The sequence below is a fragment of the Abramis brama genome (genome assembly GCF_963993115.1).
Source record: "Abramis brama genome assembly, chromosome: 21".
NCBI classification, from domain to species: Eukaryota; Metazoa; Chordata; class Actinopteri; order Cypriniformes; family Leuciscidae; genus Abramis; species Abramis brama.
The window spans coordinates 8,979,153-8,993,811 of NC_139983.1; the positions used below are offsets into that span (position 1 = coordinate 8,979,153).

At 42.4% G+C, this 14,659-nt stretch overlaps 1 protein-coding gene across 1 annotated transcript in view; it reads left to right on the forward strand.

The window, feature by feature from the left end:
• The first annotated feature begins 10,055 nt into the window (after positions 1–10,055).
• LOC311072175 (L-threonine 3-dehydrogenase, mitochondrial-like) overlaps positions 10,056–14,659 on the forward strand; it is a 14,555-nt gene continuing 9,951 nt past the window's right edge. The window contains exons 1-3 of the mRNA XM_084096967.1: positions 10,056–10,230; positions 11,828–12,021; positions 12,238–12,280. Of these exons, the coding sequence (XP_083953093.1) occupies positions 11,838–12,021; positions 12,238–12,280 (227 nt within the window). The 5' untranslated portion in view covers positions 10,056–10,230; positions 11,828–11,837. The remainder of the gene's footprint in view (positions 10,231–11,827; positions 12,022–12,237; positions 12,281–14,659) is intronic.

Genomic DNA, 14,659 nt, shown 5'->3' on the forward strand with positions numbered 1-14,659 from the left:
TCAACAATATAACCATTTCAATCTTGAAATGTTGTGGTGAATATTTTTTTTAATAAATGTTAAATACATTTTAAGTAAAAAGACTTAATTGGCATTATGTTCCAATCACGATAATAATAACGATTTAAAAAGAGATTCAGTTCCAGTTCATTCATCACATTGGAAATGGAAGGTCAAGTCAAGAGCATTGGATTGTGAGATATAGTATATAGACACCATGTTGTCAAAATGTTTGCAATAAATGCAAATGTAAAACAGAAAAGAGTTTGAGAAAAATGAGAAATACAACACAATTCAGTTTTGAGAGAACTAGTTTAGACGAGAAATGATTCTAGTGTCCAGCGTTCTGCCTGACTGCAAAAGCAAAACCCATTCAAACAATATGATTTGAAAGAACTGCATGTGTTTCAGCAGAGTGATAGTGTTCTCTGCAGTGGCTTTGAACCAAACAGAAAAGCTACTAATCGCAAAAGCACAAGGGCATGAAATTTTTATGAAAGCTAATGTTGTGACTGTAGGGGCAGTGAATACTACAAGTGAGATAATTGCCTACAGATCCCTTGAGTTCTGGCATGCTTTCATGTGCTGCTATTGAAGCAGACGATAAATATATATACTGTATTTCTTGCATGACTACTGCACACAAATGCTCGACACACCATTGAAGACATTTGACCTCTGCTGAGACTGACACATCTGTCAATATAAGGCTGGAACCACTGATTCTTGGATGCATTCGGATCGGATGCAAGTTGTGATAGTCTTTTTTTCCCTATTGTGACGTATATCTGATTGAAATGGCTTCTGGTACAAGAACAAATGTATTAACTAACATGATCTAACCATGAGCAATACATTTGTTACTGTATTTGTTCATCTTTGTTAACGTTTGTTAATAAAAATACAGCTGTTCATTGTTAGTTCACAGTGCATTAACTAATGTTAACAAGATTTTAATAAAGCATTAGTAACATTAACAAAGATTAATAAATGCTTTATACATGCAGTTCATTATTAGTTCATGTTAACTATGTATTTAACTGTTAACTAATGGACCTTATTGTAAAGTGTTACCAAAATAAAAAAATTGTCTTTATGGTGACTTTAATATGCATATATATACACTCACCTAAAGGATTATTAGGAACACCTGTTCAATTTCTCATTAATGCAATTATCTAATCAACCAATCACATGGCAGTTGCTTCAATGCATTTAGGGGTGTGGTCCTGGTCAAGACAATCTCCTGAACTCCAAACTGAATGTCAGAATGGGAAAGAAAGGTGATTTAAGCAATTTTGAGCGTGGCATGGTTGTTGGTGCCAGACGGGCAGGTATTTCGCAATCTGCTCAGTTACTTGGATTTTCACGCACAACCATTTCTAGGGTTTACAAAGAACATCCAGTATGCGGCAGTCCTGTGGGCGAAAATGCCTTGTTGATGTTAGAGGTCAGAGGAGAATGGGCCGACTGATTCAAGCTGATAGAAGAGCAACTTTGACTGAAATAACCACTCGTTACAACCGAGGTATGCAGCAAAGCATTTGTGAAGCCACAACACGCACAACCTTGAGGCGGATGGGCTACAACAGCAGAAGACCCCACCGGGTACCACTCATCTCCACTACAAATAGGAAAAAGAGGCTACAATTTGCAAGAGCTCACCAAAATTGGACAGTTGAAGACTGGAAAAATATTGCCTGGTCTGATGAGTCTCGATTTCTGTTGAGACATTCAGATGGTAGAGTCAGAATTTGGCATAAACAGAATGAGAACATGGATCCATCATGCCTTGTTACCACTGTGCAGGCTGGTGGTGGTGGTGTAATGGTGTGGGGGATGTTTTCTTGGCACACTTTAGGCCCCTTAGTGCCAATTGGGCATCGTTTAAATGCCACGGCCTACCTGAGCATTGTTTCTGACCATGTCCATCCCTTTATGACCACCATGTACCCATCCTCTGATGGCTACTTCCAGCAGGATAATGCACCATGTCACAAAGCTCGAATCTGTCATGGCTCGAAAGGAACAGTCAAGGATTCAATAGCAAGTGAATACTGGTGATTATTAACACAAAAGTATAGCGGTCGTGCAGGTTCAGATGGCAGACAGATAGCAGAATAACAGACTCGGCAACGCAGGACTCAGTGGGCAGACAGCAAACGGACGATCCGCAAACGATCCTCAGAACAGGCAGATGAATCACAGAACAGGAAAACAGGAACTCGCGTCCGATCCTCAGAAAGGAACACAGGAACTGGAGCGAGGGGAAAAGACTGTGAGCTGAGCCCGTGAACCTCCACAACCATCTGACAAAGACAAGACGAGGTGACAAACAATATATAGGACATTCTCATTCAGAACAGCTGGCGCTGATCAGCTCATCAGCGATAACGAGCCGTGCTGATGAGCCGCGCCCATTCATACAACACGCACTCACATAGCGAGGGCGAGTCAATGAATCCATGAATCGTGACAGTACCCCCCCCCCTCCTAGGAACGCCGCCTGGCGTTCCCAGGCACCCTTACCTGTCAATTGTAATCATCGATAAGGGAGTGGTCCAGGATGTCCCTAGCAGGAACCCAACTTCTCTCCTCCGGACCGTAACCTTCCCAGTCCACCAAGTACTGGAAACCGGAGGGGACCTCCGTCTAGAGTCCAGTATACGATTAACCGAATATGTAGGTTCCCCATCTACGAGTCGCGGCGGGGGGGGAACCGGGGCAGGCGGATTAATGTGAGAACGAAAAACGGGCTTTATTTTAGACACATGAAAGACGGGATGAATTCTCCTGTACGCTGGAGGAAGGTTGAGGCGGACTGCCACCGGACTAATGATTTTGGTGACAGTAAACGGGCCAATGAATTTGGGAGCAAATTTATTAGAAACGGAGCGGAGAGGAATGTTCCTGGTTGAAAGCCACACCTTTTGACCAACGACGTATACGGGAGGCTTAGACCGGTGGCGATCGGCTTTAGCCTTGGTGCGCGCCCCCACCTGGAGTAGAGTCTCACGGGCTCTAGTCCATGTGCGGTGACACCTCTGGACGAAGGTGTGAGCGGAGGGGACCGCGACTTCGGATTCCAGACTGGGAAAAATTGGTGGCTGGTAACCTACACTACATTCAAACGGAGATAGGCCCGTGGACGAAACTGGCAACGTATTGTGTGCGTACTCCACCATTGAAAGTTGCTGAGGATTCTTGGAGACCAAACATCGTAACACCCTTTCCAAATCTTGGTTGGCTCTCTCGGTTTGACCATTGCTCTGGGGGTGAAACCCTGAGGACAGACTGACAGTCGCTCCCAGTAACTTACAAAACTCTCGCCAAAATTTGGACACAAACTGGGGTCCTCTGTCAGAAACCACGTCTATCGGGAGGCCATGTAAGCGAAAGACGTGATCAACAACGGTCAACGCTGTCTCCTTGGCTGAGGGTAATTTGGGCAAGGGAATAAAATGAGCCGCCTTCGAGAACCGGTCCACCACGGTCAAAACGACCGTATTGCCCTGAGAGGGTGGGAGGGCGGTGATAAAATCTAGCGCTATGTGGGACCAGGGTCTCGAAGGGACAGGCAGCGGTTGGAGTAACCCATCTGGGGGTCGATTGGAAGTCTTCAGCAGGTGATAAACGACGGGACAAAAACGCGCAGGGATGCATCTTGTCGTCTGTGGTAGAATGCTGGGACAGCACTGCTCCTACCCCCACCTCTGACGCATCGACCTCCACCACGAACTGACGTGATGGATCAGGGGCAATAAGGATGGGGGCTGAAACGAAGCGGCCTTTCAGTTTAGCAAACACAGCCTCAGCTGTGTCTGACCACCTGAACGCCGTTCTGGGGGAGGTCAAGGCAGTCAGAGACGCGGCTAGTTGGCTGAAGTTGCGAATAAAACGCCGGTAGAAGTTGGTGAACCCCAGAAACCTCTGTAGGGCCTTACGGGAATCTGGACTTGGCCACTCCAACACAGCCTTAACCTTCTCAGGGTCCATCCGTATTCCCTCAGACGAAACGATGTACCCTAGGAAAGGAACAGACTGTGCATGAAAATCGCATTTCTCCGCCTTGACAAAAAGCCCATTCTCTAGTAACCTTTGGAGCACTCGTCTGACGTGTTGAACGTGCTCCTGGAGAGACGAAGAAAAAATCAATATGTCATCCAGGTAAACATATATGAACTGATCTACCATGTCTCTCAACACATCATTGACGAGTGCCTGGAAGACCGCTGGGGAGTTGGAAAGGCCGAACGGCATAACCAAATATTCAAAGTGCCCCCTGGGAGTGTTGAATGCAGTCTTCCACTCATCCCCCTTCCTGATGCGAACCAAATGATATGCATTACGTAAATCCAATTTTGTGAAGACTGATGCTCCCTGCAACCTCTCGAAAGCTGAAGACATCAACGGCAAAGGATAAGTATTCTTTACCGTGATGCTGTTCAACCCCCGGTAATCAATACAAGGTCGCAGAGAACCATCCTTCTTCCCCACAAAAAAGAATCCCGCCCCCGCTGGAGAAGAGGAAGGGTGGATGAACCCTGTTGCTAGAGAATCAGAAATATATTTCTCCATAGCCTCCCTTTCTGGAGCAGAAAGCGAATATAACTTGCCCTTAGGCGGAGACGTACCTGGAAGTAAATCTATAGCACAGTCATAGGGACGATGCGGAGGAAGAGAAGCAGCCCGGGACTTACTGAACACTTCCTTCAGGTCGAGGTACTCCGGTGGCACGTTAGACAGATTCACTGGCTCCTCCTGCAACACAGAACAAGAAACAGACGGAACAGCCGACGAAAGACATGAGGCATAACATAGATCACTCCAACCGGATACAGAGTTCTGACCACACTCTATCCTGGGTCCGTGTTTAGCCAACCACGGATGACCCAGGACAATGGGAGCGTGAGGTTACTGGGTGAGGTAGAGTGAGACCCTCTCAGAATGGTTACCCGAGGTGATGAGTGTGATGAGACCAGTGACGTGAGTAATGCCCGGGAGTTCCTGTCCATTTAGTGCGTGGATCGTGATGGTGTGTTCCAGGGCTGTGATGGGGATGTGAAGCTTGCGCGCCAAAGAAAAGTCCATAAGTTGAAGGAGCGGTCTGCCCACTGGAGTCTCACCGGGAGGAAGGTGGCGTTCGAGGGTCTGGTCATGGATATCCTGCCCGACAGTAGCCTCCGTCCTACCGCCGGGCTTGGCCTTTTAAAGGACTCTCCACAGTAGAGACACAGACCTCTCGAACGGCGGTGTTCTCTCTCCTCCCGGGAGAGCCGAGCTCGACCTACCTGCATGGGTTCAGGATCGTTCGAGGGGCTGACCGTGTTCACTCCTCTGGGACCGGGAAACTCCGTGAAATCCACCACTGGGGTCGGATACGGTCGATTCTCTCTCTGTTGTAGACGTGCATCGACCCGTAGTGCCAGTTCAACCAGTTCATCAAGAGTCTTGGGTAGATCCAGCGTGTAAATCTCCTTCTGAACACGGTCAGCCAACCCATGCAGGAACATGTCCCACTGCGCCTCCTCGTTCCATTTGCACTCGGCGGCCAACGTCCGGAACTGGATGGAATAGTCGGAAACAGAGTTGTTGTTCTGACGGAGATCTGCAAGTTGGCGGGCCGCCTCGCGTCCGACGATCCCGCGGTCGAACACGCGCCTCATCTCCTGCTCGAGTGCTTGGAACGAGGAGCAGCAGCTGTGTTGATTTTGCCACACCGCTGTTCCCCACAGAGCCGCGCGTCCAGACAACAGCGTCATGACTAGTGCCACTTTACTCTCCTCGGAGGAAAACGTCACAGGCTGAATAGAGAAGTAAATCAAACATTTGGTTAAAAAGGTTCGACACATATTAGGTTCTCCTGAATACCTCTCGGGGGTGGGGATGTGCGGCTCTGGTCGGTTGATGTTGGGATTTTCCGGGGGAACAGGTGGGGGCGGTGCTGGCGCAGTGGGACCTCTCAGACGTTGTAATTGAGAGGTGAGCTCGGACACCTGCGTTACCAGAGCCTGTATCGCCCGACCCGAGGCACCGATCTGTTCATCCTGACGATCCATGCGGGCGTGGTTACCGGCAAACATCTGCTCAAAACTGGCTGCACTCGCTGAATCCATGGTCTGGTCAGATGGTTCTGTCATGGCTCGAAAGGAACAGTCAAGGATTCAATAGCAAGTGAATACTGGTGTTTATTAACACAAAAGTATAGCGGTCGTGCAGGTTCAGATGGCAGACAGATAGCAGAATAACAGGCTCGGCAACGCAGGACTCAGTGGGCAGACAGCAAACGGACGATCCGCAAACGATCCTCAGAACAGGCAGATGAATCACAGAACAGGAAAACAGGAACTCGTGTCCGATCCTCAGAACAGGCGGATGAATCACAGAACAGGAACACAGGAACTGGAGCGAGGGGAAAAGACTGTGAGCTGAGCCCGTGAACCTCCACAACCATCTGACAAAGACAAGACGAGGTGACAAACAATATATAGGACATTCTTATTCAGAACAGCTGGCGCTAATCAGCTCATCAGCGATAACGAGCCGTGAATCAATGAATCCATGAATCGTGACAGAATCATTTCAAATTGGTTTCTTGAACATGACAATGAGTTCACTGTACTAAAATGGCCCCCACAGTCACCAGATCTCAACCCAATAGAGCATCTTTGGGATGTGGTGGAACGGGAGCTTCGTGCCCTGGATGTGCATCCCACAAATCTCCATCAACTGCAAGATGCTATCCTATCAATATGGGCCAACATTTCTAAAGAATGCTTTCAGCACCTTGTTGAATCAATGCCACGTAGAATTAAGGCAGTTCTGAAGGCAAAAGGGGGTCAAACACAGTATTAGTATGGTGTTCCTAATAATCCTTTAGGTGAGTGTATATATATATATATATATATATATATAGAGAGAGAGAGAGAGAGAGAGAGAGAGAGAGAGAGAGAGAGAGAGAGAGAGAGAGAGAGAGAGATACACTCACCATTCACTTTATTAGACTTGCTAGTATCTGGTTGGACCTATTGCCTTCAGAACTTCCTCAATTCTTCATGACGTTCAAACAAGGTTCTAGAAACATTCCTAAGGGATTTTGGTCCACATTGACATGATATTGATCTCAGGCATGGAGATCAGTCGTCGGCCTCATCCACAACAGTGACGATCATAACAAACTGAGAAACACGCTCAAAACTGTGGAGATGATAGTGGACTTCAGGAGGAACACTTCCCCACTCACCATCATGAGTCATTCAGGTTCCTGGGTAACACCATCTCTTAGGACCTGGAGTGGGACACTCGCATAGAATCCATGGTGAAAAAGCCCAACAGAAGTTGTACTTCCTTCGTCAACTGACACAGTTTTACAGTGAGTCAGTTCTGTGCACTTCTATAACAATCTGGTTTGGGTCAGCCATAAAATCAGACATAAGAAGACTGCAATGGACTGTTAGGACAGCAGAGAGGATAATTGGTGCGCTCCTGCCCAACCTTCAGGACAGTAAACATCTCCAGAGTGAAGAAACGGGCAGTTATCCTCAAAGACTCCTCTCACCCCGGCCACAGCCTGTTTGCACTTCTCCCGTCAGACAGACGTTACACATCTCTGTGCACTACAACATCTAGGCATAAAACAGTGTATTTCCACCTTCCACTTTTTATTTATTTATCTATTTATTTATTTAAATTAATTAATTCATAATTCAGTACTCTTATGGTGTTTATGCCACCTGAGAGTTAGGCAATAAATAGATCCTTACTTTGTAAATACATATATATATATATAGTTGTGTATACAATGCACACATCTGTATAAATCTTCTGATCTAGATGTATATTACTTTATTTTTATTTTTTACTTTATTTTTTTATTCTTAATTATTTAAATGTTATTTCCATTTTGTGTTATATAAACATATATATGTATGTATGTACACAGAGCTCCTGGAAAACACAACATATTCCGTGTGTGTTTGCGCACACTTGGCAAATAAAGCTCATTCTGATTCCTAGATCTGGTGACTGTGGAGGCACTTTGAGTATACTGAACTCATTATCAATATAAAATATTTTAGTACAAATTGTTTTATTAGCATTATATGGTTTGTATTTTCGTTTCAAAGATATTACTCCTTTGTAATATTACACTTGTTCACTTAACAGAGAAAGAATAAGGAATATGACTCCCAGGTGCTATGTCATGTGTGGGAAAAGTCCTTTGGAACAAGCTCTACCAGTCTTCCAGCATGTCACAGTGACACACACAGTTTGTGTTCATGGGTTGACAGAGTTCAACAATTTATATTAATAAACCATTTAATGAGAATGGATGTTCAGGTTCTATAGTAGCCAAGCTAGTTAATTACAAAACACACAGAAGAAATTTCCTGTGGCTCCTTGTGGAAGTCTTGGACTTGATTCACTTAGACTAAATAAAGCCTCTCTGAGTCTTCAGTCTGCGAAGAGAAAATATAATTATCAGTCATTCATAAAGAAGATTATTTGCATTCATTAGTGCTCTGGTTTACATTGTAATGCTAAATTCAAGTAAAGTTCATATATTGGGTCAAGTCCATTAGAAAAACATCATCCCTGATGTCATTTGAGTTATTTGTAGAAATAAAACGACACATATTCACCATATAAACATTCAGATCTATTTAAAGACGGTGTACTCATATTATGGGAGAATGTGCAACACACCAAACTGCAGAATAAGTCCCACCTTCTAAAATAAAAGGCCAATCTGCAATTGGCAAAGTCATTAGGTGTGTTGGACTTGAAGCGGCGCTGCGCTGACTGATCGGTGAATGACGTCAACTACAGCGAGAACGAATCGAAAGCAACCGATTGGCCTGCGCAGCGCCGCTTCAAGTCAAACACACCTACATTTAGCTCCACTTTTAGACATACACTTCCCCTCGGGGGAAACCCCGCCGCCATTTTGAAGTGCATTCAACTTCATCAAGTGGGCGAGGGAAATTTATCTGGACAGATCCTCGACCCCTTGATTTTGACCAAGGGAGCGAGTCTACTCAATGGGTGTTCAGTTGTCAGGGCACTGATCAGGGAGTCAGCCATTTAAAGAGATTAAAATCCTTCCAGAACACTGGAACATTTGCTTAAACAAACAAATCGCACAACGCACCGCAAAAAACAGGGAGCTTCAATGCTATGCTCCCTTCCCGTAAATTACGTCACATTTCTGAAGCACATTTCTCAATAAATAGAATGACATGTGATAGAGAATTTAAAAAGACAATTTTTTTTTAATTATATGTCAGCATAAACATCACTAGACAGGTAGTGAACACATCTAGTTAACATTTATAATTAATGTCTAAAGGATATGTAACAGAAAAAATTGTTTACACAGCATAACAAACAGGCTAATATCAGAAAGATTTAGGTCAATTTTAAATGTAATATGCAAAATGACAAAGCAATATGTAAAATGGCAATCCATTTTTGTATTTAAATTTACATTTTCCATTTAGTCAAACACTTTATTGACAGGGTGAAGTTTGCAGAGGGAAAACAACAGGCAGCAGGTGAAGATCCAAACACACTGATATGCAATAGATAACATTCCTTTGTTTGCATGTTGTCCAAGTGAAAATTCTTTTGAGGAAGGATCTTTGATAAAGGCTATTTGAGAGAGAGAGAGAGAGAGAGAGAGAGAGAGAGAGAGAGAGAGAGAACAATTATGGATAGAATATTATTTTGAAAGCTAAAAGGTTTTGTGTTTGATCATCTGACAATAGACCTATATGTTTTGCAAAAATATGGAACTAATAAACTAATAAAATTATGAATATATATAATAGTGAAAAGTTTGTGCAATCTTTCTGTAAAATAAATATAACTTGTTTTGATTCTTTTTCATTTTATTTATTTTTAATTTGATATTTGTGTGTGGCTTTTAACAACTTTTAGGTCCACTGTAATTATAAAGCTAAGATAATTTGTTAATGTAATATTAGAATGCATACAGCGTAAAGTGGGTGTGTCTCGGGTGGACTGACCAATCACAGCAGACTCTCCACGAGACCGTCTAAGAAGACCTGTAGCTGATGCAATACTGATGGTGGATGGACCTGAAGGTGTCTGTCCAGTGAAAGACATTTACACCTAAACCTGTTGGACTGATGTAGTTTTAGGAGCATACGGTTCCCTTGCCTGTTGCTTTTCCATTTATTCTAGAGGATTAGGGCGGTGGTATAAAAGGTGAGTAAATCAAAGTTTCTCTTATCGATGTTTTCATCACTTGATCGCAAATTACGAACCGCGTGATTTACGGGAGGAATGTGTTTTATTGTAACGCGCTAAATGTTGATCATTCCGCCGAACTGAGACATTGTAACAATTTAAGCGATACATGTAGCAACCAAAAGTGAAATGTGTCCATCATCAGATCACCGGCTGTGTGTTGTTACAACAGAAGCAGTTTGTAGATAATGGTGTTGATTGGTAAATAGAGACTGACTCAGTCTCCTCCCAGTTTGTGTTCATGAGGCACGTTAGGTTGCAAAGTGCACTAGTTTAATAGTGTAAGGAAACAGAGATGTGAGTCAAACTACAAAACTAAGTATAATTAATAAATGTTGTGAACTGAACAAAGAAAAGAAGTAAAGAATAATCTGCCCAGGGATTTAAATAATTTCCACGGTTAAGTTCTTGTTTGGCAGCCTCCAACAATCGCATTGACCAACAGGTAACCTTCATGCAACGGAATTTATTTTAATTGAATGTAAGTTATTTAAGATAATTTTTTAAACTACGAAAGGGAATAATGTGACTTTTGAAGTTGTGATCAATTAAGTTTATGAACTAAATGATAATCTAATGGATTTGACTTTGTTCTTGGTTTTTTGTGAGGCTGTTATAGCCATGACCAGAAGGTGGCAGCACCGGGGTGTTTGATTTTGCCAAGACATATTCCTGGATCAACATTTAGTTGATCCTAGAACAACATTCCTGTCCGAAAATTTAGTCCTAACCCTATCCCTACCTCTAAACATAAACCTACTCATAGATAAATCAGAGGGAAATGATTGGTACATTTATAACACTGATGTAGAAGCCCCTAACCCTGGTTGTAAGCCTAAACTTAACATAAACTGTAAATTGTCCCTCAAATCTGATTGGTTGATTGGATTTGTTTCAGGAACACGTTGCACTTGGCGAAACCACATTCACATTCTTCAGCCACAGGTGCTTTTATGACCCAGCAGTTGATTTTTAGTAAAACTAACAGATTTGTAGTTTTTCTTTTTCTTTTTCATGTATGAAGGCCATACCTGTCAACACTCCCGTTTTTCCCAGGTTTCTCCCGTTTTTTAGCCCTATCTACCGGACCCCTCCCGGTTTGTTATTTCTCCCGGGAAACTCCCATAATTTGCATGGCCCAAATTCCTTTATGAATAATCGAACCAATATGTTTGTCTAATGTTGACCAGTTGCCAGATCTTGTATTAAATGCATTATGTTCACACAATCCACACACCATATACAATTTCAACCCGTTTGTCACCTCAACCTGGCAACCTATAACCCAGTTGCGCAGTCGCAGAAAGTTTGACTAAAAAATGACCCTTAGCAAGACAAAGAAATTATCATTTTAAAAGCTTTTGTAAAAAAGCTTTGACCCTTAGAAAAATGACCCTTAGCAAGACAAAGAAATTATCATTTTAAAAGCTTTTGAAAAAAAATGCAAAAGGAGAAAATGTTTCCGATTCTGATATTTAATATCAAACATTGACACAGATTTTGTGACTCTTTTGGATGTGCATTTCTGATGTGCTGTGTTTGTGTGTGTTGGCAGTGAGTAGGAGATGCGGTCCTGTTTTCGAGCTGTGAGTGGGACGGCCCAGCGGCTTCACGTGGCTCCAGTCTGTGGCTTTCAGCCTCTCGCTGTTGTAGCTCGATGTCTCAGTTTCTCTCCGTGCCAAGTCACATCCGATGCCAGTTTTCACTCAGTGTCCTCTGGATCAGATCATCCCAGAGTTCTCATAACCGGTACGAGTGCAGGAGACAAGTGGCTAGACCAGTTGTTGTGTGTGTGACTGTGTGTGTGTGTGTTTAAGCTTTGAGGCTTAAATGGATGTTATATAAACCTTTAGATGTCACGTTTCCCTGGTTACCACATTCTGAAGCATGAAATGTAGTCTCCATGGTAACATATGACTAATGATGATTTTTAATCATATTTTTTCTCTCTGTTTTTGATTTTAGGGGGTCTGGGTCAGTTGGGAGTGGGTCTGGCCAAACTGCTCAGGTGAGACTGAATTAGCGCTGTCATGATTCCTTGATTAAATTCGAGTGCTCGATTTTAAAAGACCCTCCATTGCAATTTACCCGTGTCGATTAACTGGTAAAATACCGGAAGTGGTGCATTCCACAGACGAGAATCCATGAACTATGAATTATAAGACTATTTTTTAAGGCTGCACGATATATTAAAACCATTTAAATATAATATAGCAGAGTGCTATTGTGAAATCACGAAGGTTAAATAAATATATTTTCATGAGTGCAGGTTATGTGTTTCTTCCCGTGTGTTCACAGTAAATGCTGCTTCACACACAAACTCAGTCTCTACATGTGCTGTTTGTTTGGGTTTCCAATGACGTGCATTTGTGCTTATAAAATCTGACGCACTTTGTGTTTCATAGCGAAGTATTAGCACTGTTATCATTTACATGCGTGAAGCGCGTCTCAGCAGCTCGATTTATACAAATACGCGAATTGTTGTTCATCACGATTTTACAATAAAAGTTTACACCCTCGCTCTGAGTTTGCATGTTTTGATGTCCACATGCTCTTGTTCAAGAAATTACAGTGGCTTCAGCATTTCTATCGTAAAGACCAAATATTAAAGATTTAAATGGACATTTGAATTAAATGTTGTTTTGCAAATAATAAATAAAGATTTGATTATGCTGTAAAGTGTAACAACAACAATCACCAGGTCGGTGGCGCCCTCTGCAGGCATTTGTTATAATACATAATATACATACAGTAAATTGATTTTGTTTATGTGTATTACATTATATATTTTAACAGTGTTGCTCAAGAAAACCATCTGATTACTTGCTTTTGATAATTTGTTTTTTACCAATTATTATTGACTTATTGCTATTATATATGCATGTTAAGCAATTTTAAAGGCTGTTGTTCACTTAGGTATATTTTTATCACCACAAAAAAACTAAAAAGATCCAATTATTTAATTCATCATCAAAATTATTGACCGATTACTCGATTACCAAAATAATCATTATTGACTGCCCTAGATAATGTTCACTAGACTTCAGGCTGGAATGGAATGCACGACTTTTGCCTAGATTTGCCCCTGATTTTCACTGACAGGGTTTGGTCAGTAAGAGTTGACAGATTTTATATAAAATCTTGTAGTGTTTGATGGGAACAGTTTGTATTAAAACATTTTAAAAAGCTTTAAAGAATGTGATTCCATCCAGTGGGAGGAGATCATTAGTTTGTTGTTTTTATTTGTTATCTGTCTCCTAGCAATCTGTGAGTTTGTTGTGTTCGGAATGACGTTGCCTGGTAGTGTGTGAATGATCCTCAGTTGTCTAGTGTATGATGCCCAGTTTTTCTCTCTAATCATATTCAAAGTTTGCAAGTGTATGATGCCTAGTGTTTTAAAATATGTGCAGATTTGAAATGTTGTGTGGTGAATTCCGGCTTTTAGATTTAGATCACCCCAGCTTCTGAAGCCATGCCCCCAATATATGTTAACCAACCCAATCTCAGCAAACCTGGAGACAGGCAGTGTTTCTGATTGGCTAAAAAAGTGCAAGACTCCTCATTTGCTGTCTATGGTTGTCTAATAAGATTGATTTCAGCAAACCTGGGGCGCGTTCAAGTTCAAAACGGTGCGCAACGTTTTGCTACGGTTTCCGGGTTGAACGTCATGTTTCCTGGAAGCGGCGTGCACCGGTGTGCAACGGGGTTTGAGATACGTTTTCTCTTGTTTGGTGGGTGTGTCAGAACTGCAGTCCAATCAGCAGCAATATGTATATAAAGCACGTGGTATTAAAGTGAACTCGCACAATGGGTTCAAGGAAAGTAATTTACAAATGTGTTTGATGCAGCTCGGTATACGCAACAACTGAGGATATTAGAAGACATGTTTGTTTTATTGTAAAAATATAGGTTATCAACATGATGTAGTTTTTAGCTTCATTGCAAGTGTATGACATTTGGTATAGAAATAAACAATGGTAATTAAGTGCTTTTCCTAAAAAGGAGAAAGAAAATACAGGGTATTAAAACAGTATGAACTACAAATAAAGTCAGTATGTGAGGCTAAATAGATGTGTTTTAGTCTGAATTAGGTAAGATGTGTGCTTCAGTTTCAGTTTCAGCAATGCCTTCCCTCGATTGGGATGTTCTCTTTTGTTCTGGGCGGCAAGTGCAGTAACTGTAACATCGGGCATATTTTGTAGTATTAAATACATATTTATACCGACTTCATCAGGCTCCGAAAATTCTTCACAAAGAACACAAAGAATGGCCTTCTCAGCTGCCATAGTTGCAACTCTTGCGTCATCAGAACAGTGTGTTCAACGCATCACCGTTTCTGTTTAAAAAACGTTGTGCAACGTTTTGTCGGGGCTGAACGCAGCCCTGA